The sequence below is a fragment of the Mus musculus genome, chromosome 9 (genome assembly GCF_000001635.26).
Source record: "Mus musculus strain C57BL/6J chromosome 9, GRCm38.p6 C57BL/6J".
NCBI classification, from domain to species: domain Eukaryota; kingdom Metazoa; phylum Chordata; class Mammalia; order Rodentia; family Muridae; genus Mus; species Mus musculus.
Window position 1 is genome coordinate 53810740 of NC_000075.6, and position 15539 is coordinate 53826278.

At 44.1% G+C, this 15539-nt stretch overlaps 1 protein-coding gene across 4 annotated transcripts in view; it reads left to right on the forward strand.

Moving 5' to 3' along the window:
* The window catches only part of Slc35f2 (solute carrier family 35, member F2), a 46729-nt gene extending 39307 nt beyond the window's left edge, over window positions 1-7422 (forward strand). For 3 of the 4 annotated variants that reach the window (XM_006511461.4, XM_006511460.2, XM_006511462.3), the window contains exons 7-8: window positions 136-290; window positions 6044-7415. In XM_006511461.4, the coding sequence (XP_006511524.1) occupies window positions 136-290; window positions 6044-6232 (344 nt within the window). In that variant the 3' untranslated portion in view covers window positions 6233-7415. Of the gene's footprint in view, window positions 1-135; window positions 291-6043 lie in introns of all 4 variants that reach the window. The other variant, NM_028060.3, reaches the window with a different exon arrangement.
* Window positions 7423-15539: the final 8117 nt, after the last annotated feature.

The window sequence follows — 15539 nt, forward strand, 5'->3', positions numbered from 1 at the left end:
TTTTAGAAGGCTGACTGTTAGAGAGAAGCTTTGCAGGGAGTCTGTCAAAGAATTGGGGAGTTTTCTGCAGTCACACTCTAAGCACCTTGTTTTCGAATTTCTCTTCCTGACTTGAGTTCTTCCATTTCTTCACAGCCCTGTTATTTGTGGCATTTGCCCTCTGTATGTTTTGCCTGTACAGCTTCATGCCATTGGTGATTAAAGTCACGAGTGCCACTTCAGTCAACCTGGGCATCCTGACAGCTGACCTTTACAGCCTTTTCTTTGGGCTTTTTTTATTCGAGTATAAGGTAAGAAAATAGATTGTGTTGGAATAAGAAAACATAAGAAAACTTAAAATGAGTTTGCCTATTTATTTGAGATAGTCTCAGTATCCTAGGCTAGCCTGAGATTCACTATGTAACTGACAATGATCTTCAACTTCTGTTCTGTCATGGTTGGTTTATGCTGAAGATGGGACCCATGGGCAAGTATTCTCCCAGCTGAGATACACACCAGCTCTAAAGAGTCTCTGTCTCCCCCCCTCGCACTCCCAATTGTTCAAGACAGGGGTTCTCTGCGTAGCTCTTGCTATCCTGGAACTAGCTCTAGTTCTGTAGACCAGGCTGGCCTTGAACTCACAGAGATCCCCCTGTCTCTGCCTCCTGAGTGCTAGGATTAAAGGTGTTTTTGTACCACCATGCTTGGCTACAACAAGTTTCTATAAGACTCTAGATCTCAAAACCAAACCAAACCAACCAACCACCCAAACAAACAAACAAACCCCCTCTTTCTTGTCCTCGTAGCAATAATCTCACTGGACAAGCTTCACCCATTTTGTTACTGTTTACATCTTAGAAATTGGTCTGAAGAAGAATTGTCCTTCTAAAGCTTTCTAAGGTGATAAAACACAATGGGTTACATCTTTGTATAGTTGAGGACACCAGCTATAAGACATGCTCAAGCATGGTCCAGGGGCTGCTGTTGACCTTGAAAAATAGTGTGGCTCAGGCTGGGTGCTCTGTCTCTGTTCACTCTTTCTGTACACAAAAGGTCTGAGGTGGAAGGGCAGGAGACTTGGGCCTGTTACCATGCATGTGTGATTAGAATAGTTCCATTTTTAGTGGTCATTTCTTTCTTCTTGCCTAGGCGAGCCTCAAGCTCACTATGTGGAAGAGGGTGACCTTGAACTCAGGGTCCTCTCGCCTTCTCTTTCTGTGTGGTAGTGTGACAGACAGGTGCTGCCACACCTGGCTACCTTCTGGATACTCAAACAGGAATCCTTGGGGCTGCTTTATTCTCTTTTTAGGAAAGCAGCAGTCACAGACTCACAAGGCTTATCTGAATTACTGATATATGAAGCTCATTGGGTTCTCAGAAATGTTTGTGAACCAAGTGTAAACCTTTTTACCACCCAAGGTGATGTGGGGCAGGAACTAGATGATATCTTTGAATACTTGCTGATAAAGGAATTTCTCAGTTAACACTGGTGAAATATTTACTGGTTATTGAAAGTGTCACATAAAAACATTAAAGTAAACCAGAGGAATAGTTTTTATAATAGGCCTAGGGTTTTTTTTTAACCTTTTGAGATCACAATATAATCACGTTTCTCTTTTCTCTTTCCTCCCTTTAGACCCTTGCAGAGACCTCTTCCCTCTCTCCTTCAAATCTATAGCCTCTTCTTTCACTACTGTTATTATATGCATATATGCATATTCCTTTGAGAATTGTCAAGAGTAGCCGCTTTTCTCCTAAGGGAGGGAATTGCCCTCTGGTGCTGAGGCTGCACATGGCCCTCTTCTAGGAGACAAGGATCCTAAAGAGAGTCAGGACATTATTCTGTAGGAGAGGCTGAAGTCCACTGGGGTGACCAGAGCAAGGACAGTCAGGGGAACAGTTCCCGCAGGAGGCATCTGCTTCCCTTCTCCAGAAGGACCAAGATGGAGGGAGCCCATGCTGACAGAGGCTCCACAGGATGGAGGGAGTTTCTAGTCCCTCATCTGCTCGCTTTCTTTTTCTTCACTTTTATTTTACGAGTATGTGTGTTTTGCCTGCATGTGTGTCTGTATACATGGAGGTACAGCCAGTTCTGAGCCACCATTGAGTACTGGGAATTCAGTCTGGAGCCTTTGGAAGAGCAGCCAATACTCTTAAGCTCAGAGTAGTCGCTCCACCTCCTTTAACCTATTTAATGTCCTGAATCTCTTAAATGGGATTCCAACTGAGAGGAGTGGCTATCTGTGACCTTCCATACCCATTTAACTTTTCTTCTTTATTTAAAAACCATTATTACATTTCATTTATTTATTTGTGTGTGTGTGTGAGCGCATTTTTGTGACGTGGCGTATCTGAAGACCTGAATATAGTTTGGGGATCAACTCTCTCCATCATGTGGGTCTTGAGAACCGAACTCAGGTTGTTAGGGCCAATATTGTAGAACCTTTACCTGCGGAGCCTTCTCCCTGGCCCCACTTTTCCTATTTTTTAACCAACCATATTATTATATTTGAACCAACCATTCCTTAGTAATTTATCTTTTCATTTTCCACTCTAAGTAAAATAATGTCCAGGAGGAGATAAGGGTAAAGGAATGAAGCATTCCAGTTCACAGTACATGTGCCGCTACTTACTGTATTTTAAATCATAACATACTTTATTTCATAAACCCAAATCTTTCAGCCTAGGATCTTAAATACTTTCTCATCACTGCTCCTGACATTAACATGAAGAAGTGGTTGTCTGTGTCCTGTTGTTGGGCATATGACCTCACACGGCATTTCTTGGAATGGGAGCACGCCATTGCATGACCACCCTTCCGGTTCTTTTGTTAATGGTCCTCTGTACCTGCGCGTCCAGTAGCTTGCTTTGATATCACATTTTATTGTTTTTGGTCAAAGGCCATTTGAAGACTCAGAGAGCAAAGGGCAGTTCTACCATGGTCCTTAGAGTTTTAGCTGTACTTGGTACAAGTGCATGCATGTATGTGTGTGTGTGTGTGTGTAGGCCAGAGAGGACATATGAGACTTATTTTCTTGAGAAAGGGTCTCTCTCAGAATAGGACCCCTGGAATCTTCACTGTCCCCACAGTGCTGCGATTACAGACTTATTGGTCACACAGCTTTTTATGTGGGTGCTGAGTCTCCGAACTGAAGCCCCGATGTTTGCACAGCCCACCTTCTTACCTTTCAATCCATCCCCCCAGTTTCCTAGGTGTAGTTTCTAAAGGCAGACTCTTGTAAGCTACCAGTTTAAAAAAAATTGTATTCCCTAAAAACTTTGGCTCAGAATTTTTTTCCAGACTAGCATTTGAGAAAGGGGCTTAAATTTAAAACTTCCCTGTTTCAGCTCTTAAATCTCAACATGTCTAGTATTGATCTGGAGTGAATGAATACTGTTGAATAAAGTAGTCTATAGAGAGTTCCCATACAGATCCAGACACAAAGGATAGAGTTAAAAATGGAAAAGGCTAAGACCCGGTTTGGGAGGCTGACCTCCTTCACACAGTCTCTACCCTGTAATGCAAGAGTTAGAAGCTATGTTCTTGGCACACTGGAAAGTCACGAAAGCAAACAGGACCTATTTTGAACAGACCGTTAGTTTTCCCATTGGTCACGTGAACACTTTCTAGGAAACGGGAATAACTTTCATAATTCTGCTTTAAAGTTTACTAAGCTGGGTGCAGGAGCACTGGCCTAAGCCTATGGTTTCAGCTACTTGGGAGACTGGGGAAGGAGGATCCCTTGAGTTCAGGAGGTCCAGACCAACTTGAATAACTTAATGAGGTCCAATCTCAAAGGGAGAGAAAGATGAGGTCGTATTAAATAGCTTTAGCATTCCCTATGGTCTCTAAGTAATTTTCTCCCTACTAACATCAGATACTAGTGGTGTGTTTGGCACCATGCTAAATATTAGACATAAAAATTCAAAGCTCATTGTTCAGCTTGACATTGTCGTTGGCTTTTGTTCTTATTTGATTTCATTTTTAAACTTATTTTGTACGTGTGTGTGTGTGTGTGTGTGCACATGCATCTGTGTGTGTATGTGTGTGTGTGCGTGTGCGCATCTGTGTGTATGTATCCATCTATTTGTGTACCTGCCAGATGTGTGGGTTCTTGAGGAGGTCAGAAGAGGATGTTGGAGCACCTGGAGCTGGAGTTACAGGTGTTTGTAAGATGTCTGACAGGGAACCAAATTCTTGTCTTCTGAAAGAGCAGCACGTGCTCTTCAAGCCACCAAGCCAGCTCTCTGGAGCATGTTTTATGTATTTATTTAATTTTGATACAGTGTTTTACTATGGACTTCATGATAATCTTGAACTCCCAAGTCCCCTGGCTTTACTACCCAGGAGCTGGGATTGGTGGTATGTGCTACCAGGTCAGGTTGTCATTGAGTTCATATCCTCACCGTATCCAGGGGAGGGGGGAGAGGCTGCTCCAGTCCACAGGAAGGTTGAGATTAAGCTAAGTGTCATGTTTCTTGACTATAATCCTGGCACTTAGTGAGTTTAGGGACAGCCTGAACTGCATGGAAATATGTCTCAAAACACCAACACCCTCAAAGCAAAGCAAAGCAATGTCTTACCATGCTGGGCCCATCCTTGTAGATTGTGGGTAACTGAAACTGAGAAGCAAAAAACAACAACAACAAAAACAAACAAACAAACAAACACAACACAAGCCGGGCGTGGTGGCGCACGCCTTTAATCCCAGCACTTGGGAGGCAGAGGCAGGCGGATTTCTGAGTTCGAGGCAAGCCTGGTCTACAGAGTGAGTTCCAGGACAGCCAGGGCTACACAGAGAAACCCTGTCTCAAAAAACCAAAAAGAAAAAACAAAACAAAACAAAACACCACACACAAATAAATGGGGTAACTGCACTGATTTAAACTTAAACTTTGGAAGGATCCTTCATTTGAAAAGGAGCAAATATTCAAATTATTCAGTATAATTGACTTTAACTTTGGGGTGTGTCAGGATGGACATCCTCCACATACCCTGTAGTGCACTGGTCTTCTCTTGCGTAGGTTAAAGGAGGTGGAGCGACTACTCTGAGGTTAAGAGTATTGGCTGCTCTTCCAAAGGCTCCAGACTGAATTCCCAGTACTCAATGGTGGCTCAGAACTGGCTGTACCTCCATGTATACAGACATACATGCAGGCAAAACACACATACTGGTAAAATAAAAGTGAAGAAAAAGAAAGCGAGCAGATGAGGGACTAGAAACTCCCTCCATCCTGTGGAGCCTCTGTCAGCATGGGCTCCCTCCATCTTGGTCCTTCTGGAGAAGGGAAGCAGATGCCTCCTGTGGGAACTGTTCCCCTGACTGTCCTTGCTCTGGTCACCCCAGTGGACTTCAGCCTCTCCTACAGAATAATGTCCTGACTCTCTTTAGCTCTCCTGATTTGCTTACTATTATTATTTTAACGCAAGACTTAACTACAGAGATATGACAGTTTTGTTAAACTTAACAAGATCAAATTCACTGGAATAGTGTAGGCCAAGAAGATCCCAAGTAGATGGTCCTGTGTTGGATAATAGATCCATAAGCTGGGGTCTCTCTCATGATGTGCATAGTTGCCAATTAGTTATTCCATTTTGTGAGACAGCTTTTCTGATGGAATCCAGTACGTGGTTCACTATAGATTCTTCCCAAAGGCCTAGGGGATGCAGCTCATTTGGTAGTCTATTGGTTTAGCATGTATGAAGCTTTATATCCCTAGACTGTATGAACCAGTGGCCCACATTTGTAATCCTAGCACCTGGGAGGTAGAAATAGGAGGATCAGACATCCATGGTCAGCCTTGACTACCCAGTGAGTCTGAGATCTGCCTGGGCTACCTGCGACCCTGTCACAAACAAACAAAAGCCAAGGATCCAGTTAGCTGTCAAGCCATCTGAGTCCAGTATTTACCTGTGTATAGGGGAGGGCTGGGGTATTGTCATCTCCTATGATGACTTCCAGAAAGAGACTGTGAAGGTAGATGTCAAAGAACAGCTGACAACAGGCCACAGCCCCTTGCTTGTATGAGGGAGTGCAACTAACTGCCTGTTTTCTCTCCACAGTTCTCAGGACTCTACATCCTGTCGTTCACAGTCATCATGGTTGGCTTCATCTTGTACTGTTCCACCCCAACGCGCACGGTAGAGCCCCCAGAAAGCAGCGTGCCCCCTGTTACCAGCATCGGGATCGACAATTTGGGACTGAAGCTTGAGGAGAGTGGTCTCCCGGAGACCCACTCTGCAGTCTTGTAGCTGGACAAGCCACAGACTCTGGCATGTCACCAGGAGAGAGCAGAACCTGCCACTGCCAAGGGCGCATTTGAGGCGACACCAGCCTCAGAGGCGAAACCCACTGCATTGGATTACATCCGTGGTTAGATTGTAGAAAGGAGCACTGACCAGTGGTTCCAAACTAGAAATACTAAAATAGAGCAGAGAGCCCAAGGGTAGTGAGCGCGTGTGCTGAGTACCAGTACCTGTCAGCGTCAGGTTTCAGAGACACATGTAAGAAGAGAAGGGCTTCAGGGCTGTTTAGGTAGTTAGGAGTTGGGACAGTCTGGGATGTTGGTGCAATAAGATTCCTCTGTTGGAAGCTTCACGTTTTCATCCTGCTGGGGCAGTCACTGTCCATGGACCTTGTGGAATTTAGACACCCATGACCGAAGGTCCCTGGTGGCAGGTGGTGGGAAAAATGGGCGGGGCAGCACTTGAGAACTCCCAAGATAAACTGTGACGACTTTGAAAGCAGCTAATGAGTACAGGAATCCAGGAACCCTCTCCCAGTCATATCTCTCAATGTTTTATAACATGTCTCTCCCCTTTGTCCCTCTTGCTTGTCCCTAGGCACGTTTGCTCCTGTGTTCTGAGTTCTGGAGCAAACTGCTCTCAAAGCCTGTTATATTGGGCATCCCTCCCATTCAGTGCCACACTATACGCTGAGAGCAAATACGCTCAAGTTACCCTTGGGTAATGTCCTGGTGCCCGGGAAGAGTCATCCCAATTGGCCTCACCTCACCAAGCCACAGTTTAGAAAATTAACCTGCTGCAACTTCTCATAGCAAGGCAAGAGCTTGAGAACTTGGCTGCTATCTCTGGTTGGAAAAATGCATTATTGTTAAAAGGAAGACGCACTGCTAATCATTCCCCACTGAAGCGAGGAACACTGACCAATGGTTCCATGCTAGGAATCCTACAGTAGGTTGGTGCTGGGGTTCTGGAGTCCTGACTGTAAGAGGAGAGTGTCTTCCTTCTTCCCACAGGTTTACAATGCTTGTAGGTTTGTGACAATTCCTCAGTATGGTGTCAACATGTAGCCTTAGCATAACATCAGCCACCAGAGTGCCGCCTTCAGAAAACTTTATGTAAATTGTTTTTGTATAAGAATAATAAAGAAATTTGGGGTAAGTGTTCGTATTATTAAAAGACTTTAAACTCATGGAAGTAGAATCACAATGTGTTTGTTTGTTTGTTTGTTTGTTTGTTTGTTTGAGATTAACCTGTTCCCCTTGCGGAGTTCTATCTGTTTGATTCTTGTTTTTATCTTTACATGTGTGTGTGTGTGTTTGCATGTGTGTGTATATGATATATGTATGTATGTATGTATGTATTCACATATGTGTGGGTGTGAGCATGCATGTGTTATAGCTCTCAAATGGAGGCCTGAGGACAGCTGCGGGTATGAGTTCTTACCTTCTTCCTTGTTTGAGGCAGAGTCTTGTGTGGTAAGTGTGGTAAGTGCCTTGCCTACTGAGCCATCTTCTCAGCTCCTGTTTTTGAGACTGTCTTACTACATGGCCCAGGCTGGTTTTGAATTTCTGATCCTCCTGCCTTAGCCTCCTGAATGCTGGGATTGCAGCTGTGCAGTATCATGCTGCTTTCCCTGTAGATATTAAACAGCTTGGTACATTCACAATTTCCTTCCTAGGCAGCTTTTCAGAACCAGATGTCCTATGAGGCAAGGCGGATGACATACCTGCTTGGGGCCTGCACTGGGTCCAAGTGGGCACACAAGTCCTTTGCAGCAATCAAGTTTATACTTTTGAATGACCACACTGAGTGTAAAATGTCTCTGAATGAAATAACCTCTCATTATCCACAAGCTATTTAAACGACCTTTTCAATGGGATTTTGCTCCCTGCCTCCCATCAGTGCCAGGTAGGCCACAATTCCAAACACTACCACCAGCTGTAGACCCATTCAACCACCAACATCTAGTGAACAATAGGAAGGAGTTGCTCGTTGGCTCCCCCGTGTGGATACACTATGCAACTGGATTGTGGTAACAATTTAGAGAAGGGGACTTTGCTATTGCAACTACTGTATGTGGATGGGCGGGTAACATTTCTCCCCTGATACCAAGGTATCTGACATCCAATTGATATATATTTAATCAATGGGGATTCCAGGAGGTGTCACTTAAACAATTGTAGTGGCACAAGGACTATTTGAGATAGCAAGCAATCTCATTTTTTATTGCTTCCATATTGCTTGTTAAGGGATTTTTTTTTTTTTTTCGAGACAGGGTTTCTCTGTATAGCCCTGGCTGTCCTGGAACTTACTTTGTAGATCAGGCTGGCCTCGAACTCAGAAATCTGCCTGCCTCTGCCTCCCGAGTGCTGGGATTAAAGGCGTGCGCCACCATGCCCGGCTTTGTTAAGGGATTTTTAAAAATTAATTATTTGTGTGTAGGAGGGGGCATGTGGGAGGGAGAAGAGAAACAGAGACAGAGGGATGTGTAAAGGTGAGTATGTATTTGTGTGCAGATCCGTTTGCCTGTGTGCCTCCTGGTGAGTAGAGGCCAGAGGTCGATATCAGGTTGTATTGCTCTCCACCTTATTATTTGAAACAGTCTCTCTCCCCCTACCCTCTCCCCCCTCCCTCCTCTTCCCCCCTCTCACTCCCCTCTCCCCCTCCCCCTCCCTATCCCCACCTCCATTGTTTCAGTTAGATTTGCTGGTCAGTCAGCACCAGGATTGACATGCCTGTCTCTGCTTCCCAGACCTGAGGTTACAGATGATTGTGCCCAACTTTTATGTGGGAGTTTCAAATCCAAACCCGGGTTCTAAACTTACAGTTTACCCACTGAGCTGACTCATTAGCCTGATGGCTTTTGGTTTTGTTTTAGACAGGGTCACACTGTAGTCATGGCTGGCCATTAGCTCACAGAGATCCACTAGCTTCTGCATCCCCATGTGCTGGGATTCAGGGTATACAGTACCTTAACCTGCTAGTGTTTGTTTTAAAGGGCAGATTATCAGGACTTCACTCAGAAAGGATTGTCCCCAGTTAACAGTTGTGGAGTGGGGTCTTGGAAGAGTTGAGACACATTTCACTCATGGAGACTGATGGCTAAGGTACAAATGGAATCCAGTTTTTTAACCTGTAGCCAGCATCAAAGCCCCAGTCAGTAAGCGACAAGGTCTTGTCCTGAGGAGATGCTGAGCCAGCCACCATGTGAGAGCTGCTGGGGAGATTTCTGTGGAAAAGCCTGGCATAGGAATGTCACTTTCTCTGCAGCAGCAGAGCCTGCCATTTAAGGAAGCTTTAATGTAAACATTTGTCTCCTTGAGATCTTCTGTATGCCCAGGCACGCTTCTGTCTTCTATCATAATTATGGTGATGTGCCATTTCATCCACACTGAATTACTTAGTTTCTGGGCATAGCCTCAACCCTCGCAATATATCAATAAAAGGGAGGAATTCAGCAGAGAGCCACTTAGCTGATTAAAAACAAGAGGTTTATGAGGAAATTAGGTAATGCTGAGCACACAGCTCTCCAGAAGTCATGTAGAAAGTGTTTTCAGAAGTCTGACAGTGTATATAAATGGTACATCCAAGGATGAAACCTCATCAGAACAGTAAAATATCGCCCACCCTTCCCTGTCTTGACCTGTATGGTTTTATTCCACAAGACTTTGTCCCTTAGTGTGAAGGTTTTCACCATGTAATTTATTCCTTGATTTAAACAATGCTGTCTTCTAACAATCTTAATTCAAAGCACAGATAATTATGGAGATGGAAATATTGATTAAAGGGTTTGTAAGAATGGGGATAAAATAAAAGGCTATTTGAACATTGATTGCCTCTAACTGGCCACCCACACACATCACATCTGGATCTAACTGGCCACCAACACATCTGGATCTAACTGCCATCAACACATCTGGATGTTTTCAAATGCTCTTCACTTAGTCACCGTCACAGCTCACCATTTGCCTGGTAAAGGGGTCAGAGCTCATACAAGATACGACTTATAGAAGTATAGAGCTGGTGTGCAGTTTCCTTGTGAAGTTCCGCCTTCTCTGACCTTTGGGTATTTTGCTTGCTAGGAGACTGCACTTTTCCATGGCTACTTCATATACCTTTGGATGTCTGTCTGTCTGTCTATCTATCTATCTATCTATCTATCTATCTATCTATCTATCTATCATTCCTATCTATCTATCGTTCCTATCTATCTATCTATCTATCTATCTATCTATCTATCATTCATATCTATCTATCTATCTATCTATCTATCTATCTATCTATCTAGTCAGAGTTCTCCACATCACAGAACTTATGGAATGAATATGCATAAAGGGAATTTATTGGAATGAGTGTAGGTGCTGGGTTGTTCAGCTGGTCTTCTGTATAATTTGGAATCCTGAAGAAGTGGGCTCCAACAGATGTACTGGCAAAGTGAGTGCAAGCAGTCAAAAGAAGAACAAACCAAATCCATCCTCCATTGTCCTCATGTAGGCTCCAGAAGAAGGTGTGGCTCAGGTTAAAGGTGAGCCTCAAGGTCTGGATCAAAAGTGTGAGTCATCCCACCTCAAGATCTGAATCAAAAGCTGTGTCTTCCAGCCTCAAGATCCAGGTCACAGCTGTGCCCCCCCCCCATTTCTAAATTGTGGTTCATTCCAGATATAGTCATGTTGACAACCAAGAATAGCCATCACATGTATATATTGTAACACACACACACGCACATGCTCATGCACACATTTAAACTTTTCCCAGCACTAAGGATTAAACCTGGAGTAGTTAAGTAGGGCACTGTTCTAGTCTAGGCTATGGTCTACAGGGCTTTCAAAAGTTTGATAATTTATTATAGTTTAAGAAAAATGGGCATTCTGTGAAGATGCTGAACTGGAGGTCTACCTTCTGTTTTGTATTGTTAATTCATCTAATTAGGAATTCAAGTGCATTTGTTATCCTCTTAATTATAATGATAAGACCTGTGGGTAGAGATGGTGTCTACAGCAGCTGGAATGTTTGAAACCCAATCCCTGGTGGTGTTTGGAGGTCTTAGAAGGCTTGAGGGCAGAGTCCTGGATGGGACTGGTGCCTTTATAAAAGACTTCAGAGAGTTGCCTTCCTCCATATGCCTGGTGAGAGATAGTGAGAAACTGGCTGCTTAAATACCAGGAAGCAGGCTCTCATCAGACACGCAGTCCATAGACACTTAGTCTCTGCAACTGTGAAAAATCAACTTCTGTTGTTTTAAACCACCCAGTCCTGGATAACATCTTGTTATAACAGCTAGGATGGACCGAGGCATGCCTGGGGCTATGTCAAATGTGGTGAGGAAACTAGGAACAAGCTCTTTTAATACTTAACATAGGTAGCAAATTAAAGCTTCAGCCCCCCCATCAGACAAACACACCCCCCCCCCAACAACAATGACAAAGCAGGTTCAACATAAACACTGTATTTATTGGCTCCCTTGCTTTTCCCCTGTTCCATCCCGTCTTCAACTTGTGAAAGACTAGCTTTAATTTGGCTACATGGTAATAATTCTATGACTTAGGAAACTAAAGGGTGATTCATTGTTCAGGACATTGTCTGATGACAGCACCCATTAAGCATACATTAATCTCTCCAAAGACGGTTCAGTCTCAGCATCAGCTTAAATAGGGCAGAATAAAGAATTTTAGAAACTGCTCAGTAAGGAGACACTTGCTATTCTAGTTTGGAAAAAGCAAATCCTAGTTTAGTAGGTTCTATTTCTTATTATTAGAATAAAATATATGCTTTTGTGAAACAGTAGAAGGGAAATTGTGACCACTGTAGGTGTTGACATATGCTGGTGAAATAACAATTTTTGGATGTGAGAATCTGTGAATCTAAGCAGAGATAAAACATTTTACAGGCAGCTTGAGGGGCAGGAGAGTTGTTCTTTCATTGAAACCCGATGAAATCTGAGTGTGGCCCTGCACACACGGAATCCCAGTTCTAGGGACGCTGAGGCACAAGGAATGTGAGTTTGGAGCCAGCCTGGGATAGATGAATTGTAAGATCTTGTCTTTGTTTCTTTTCATATTGCTGTGATATAATACCATGGCAAAAGTCATTTACAGGAGAAAGAGTGTATTCTCATGGCTCATGGGTACAGACTGTCATGGCAGAGAAGACAAGGTGGTGGGAGCATGAAGCAACTGTCACATCATTGACAGTCAGGAAGCAGAGAGGGATGAATGCTTGCAGCTCCCCGGCTCCTTTCTCTAGTTCAATAGTCCAAGGTCCCAGCCAGGGGAATGGCACCACCCACAGTGGATGGATCTTCCATCTCAATCAATGCAATCAAGTCAGGAGGCTCCCAGACAATTCTAGATTCTACCAAGTTCATAACACAGTCCTTGTCTTAAAAAATAAAAAAAAATTTGAGTGGGCTGAGATATTTTCCTTCCCAGTGTTTAGCAATATGGAGTCTCATGCATCTCAGGCTGACCTTGAACTTGCTGTGTTCTGGAGAATTACCTTGATACTGTCTCCACTTCCCAAATGCTATGATGAGGCACTGTGGGCAACCATACCTGGTTTTATGGGGTGCTGAGAATTTAACCCTGGGCTTCATGAATACAAGACAGGCACTCTTCCAGCTGGGCAACATCCCCAATCCTCTCATAGTTTCTATTCCTGCAGAAGTCACATGTGCCTGGCACTGCACTAAGTCTTTTAGAACATGTATTTTTTAAGCTTTACAATTTCTTAAGGATATTAGGGATAATGACAAATGAGGAAGCTGAGGCTATAACCAGTCATCCAGATCAGGCCCCACTACCCTAACAAACAATTCCAAATACCCTATTATTTTAAAATATTACTGACTTAAGTTTTGGCCCCGCTGTCATCCCATCGTGAGCCTGCCTCAAGTTATCCTCTCTCTGGAACATAGGCCGGTGCAGTTGCCACGGGATACAATAAGGAAGCATGAAAACTCCACCCTGGTTCCTACATACCACCCAGGACGGACACATTGCACTTTTTACCTTCTGCTGACCAAAGGCCATCAAACATGCAGTCCAAGTTTAATAGGGATATAGAATGTAAGTCCTACTATGTGCTTGGATGGGGAGAAGAGGCATTTCTATGTATCCTTCTGTCATAAGGCTTAAAGAAGTAAAACAAGTCGGCCAAGCTTAGGCCTTTCTCTCCTCAGTCCCCAGCCTGTGTTTTTATCCACCATGATGTCCTGACACAGCAAAATTAGAACTCTTGCACTGTCTATCATTGTTGAAATAGTAAAGCCATCAACGTGGGGATAAAGTAAAAAGGGTGACCAGATGGTGATGTCTTGTTTTTGTTTTGTAACATTAAAAAATATATACACACACACACACACACACACACACACACACACACACACACACACAGACATATATACATCATTAGCTAGCCTGTGGTGGCACAGGCCTTTAGTCCCAGTATTCAGGAGGCAGAGGCACACAGATCTCTGAGTTCAAGTCAGCCTGTTCTATAGAGTGAGTTCCAGGATAGCCAGGGCTACACAGTGAAACCCTGCCTCACACTTGGGAGTCTGAGGCACATAGTCTGTTTCTCGAAACAGACAAGCAAAAACACCCCAAAATCTTGTGGGTAGAGGCACAGCTCAGTGGTAGAAAGATTGCCTAGCATGTGCAAGGCCCTGTTTTTGACTCTCCGTACTGCCGGGGGAGTTGTGTGTGTATGGGGGGGGGGGGGTTGTCCTTATTTAGATACACAGATGTCTCATTAGAAAGAAGGGAATTTGAACTCGAGCGCTAAATTCACTGCATCTCAGTTAAATAGTGTCCACATACAACCGTTTGAGAGTGCTAGGCTTGGTAGGAGCTGAACCTGCTAAAGAATAATCTTAACCCCTAAGAACCTGAGAATCAAGCTCTGACTCTGAGACCTGGGAGACAGTTCGGAGTGGTAAAGGTCTTGCCATAAGTGTGAGTTTGGATCCCAGCAACCATGTAAAAGCTGGGTGAGAAGGATGGCCCACGTGTAACTCAGGGAAGCAGAGATGGAGACACGAACCTCACGACAAGCTGGCTAGCTAGCTGACGTGTCAGCTCCAGGCTCAGTGAGAGTCCCTGCTTCAGGGAATAAAGTAGACAGCAAAGGAGGAAGACACTGGATATCAACCTCTGGTTTATGCACACATGCGCCTGTGCATTTGCCTCACATAAGCATACACGAATACATACATGCACCCCACACATACATATATATATACACAGAGCTCTGAGCTTTGGATTTCGGCTCTTCTCATGAACCTTGGTAGCTATTGAAAATGCCAGACCTAATCACATATGTGCTACTGTATTAAAAATCCCGTGACTTTCTCCTGGAAAGATTTAAAATAAAGGAGTGAGCTGGAGTTCACAGACTGAATTCAGGTTTCCACTAGAGCTCTCTTCTGGTTCTCTGGCCCCCTCGAGTGCAAAGTCCAGTCTAAAGACTACGCAATCCTGACTCTGCCCCCTGCTGGTAAATGTGGGGTAAGACAACTTGTCCCAGTCAATTCCGTGGCAAGCGAGGAATAAGTAAATACCCAGGAAGAGCAGAGCGCTGCAAGGCTCTGCCCCTTTGGGGATATTTGGAGCTACTGCGCCCTGAGTGCGGCAGCCCGGCCTCCTGTTTTGGCATCACATCCCTTCCACACACCTCGGTTATCTCAAGTCTCACAGTCTTGTCACCTCCCTTGTTATCTTGAGATTACCAGTTATTTTGGTGTCAACAGCAGAGGAGAGGATCCAAAAATAAAGGAAGCCCAGAGTATTAAATATAAACCACTCCTTAAAACAGGGGCATGTTTCTATAGCATCTACTAACGAATTAGTCCAGAATTCATGGACTTCATGCGTAAAGAGTTCTCCATAGGGGCACCCATCTTCCCCTGAACCTTTGCAAACTCCAGAGGGTTTTTTGTCATATCTCTGCACCTCCGGCTTGGCAAGTCACTCCCCAGGATGCCATATCACCATGGAAAAGCCTTCCACAGAGGACAACGCCGTTGCTTTCTGGGTTGAGATTGCGCAGCTATAGATCTGCTTAGGTTTCCTCCAGTCTTTTGCCAGAGAAGGAACGATCTAACCCCGCTGAAGTTTGCCAGGGCATTTTGTAGACCCTAATATTTAGTGAACCGTTGACTAAGCCCCAGGGTCTTGTTATGTAGCCCAGGCTGGCCCTGATCTTGTGAGCCTCCTACTTCATCCTCTGGAATTCTAGTTGTACACCACCTTTAAAGTTGTGCAGCTTAACCTTTTATTTTATGTATAATTTAGACCTTTTTTTTTTTTTTTTTTTA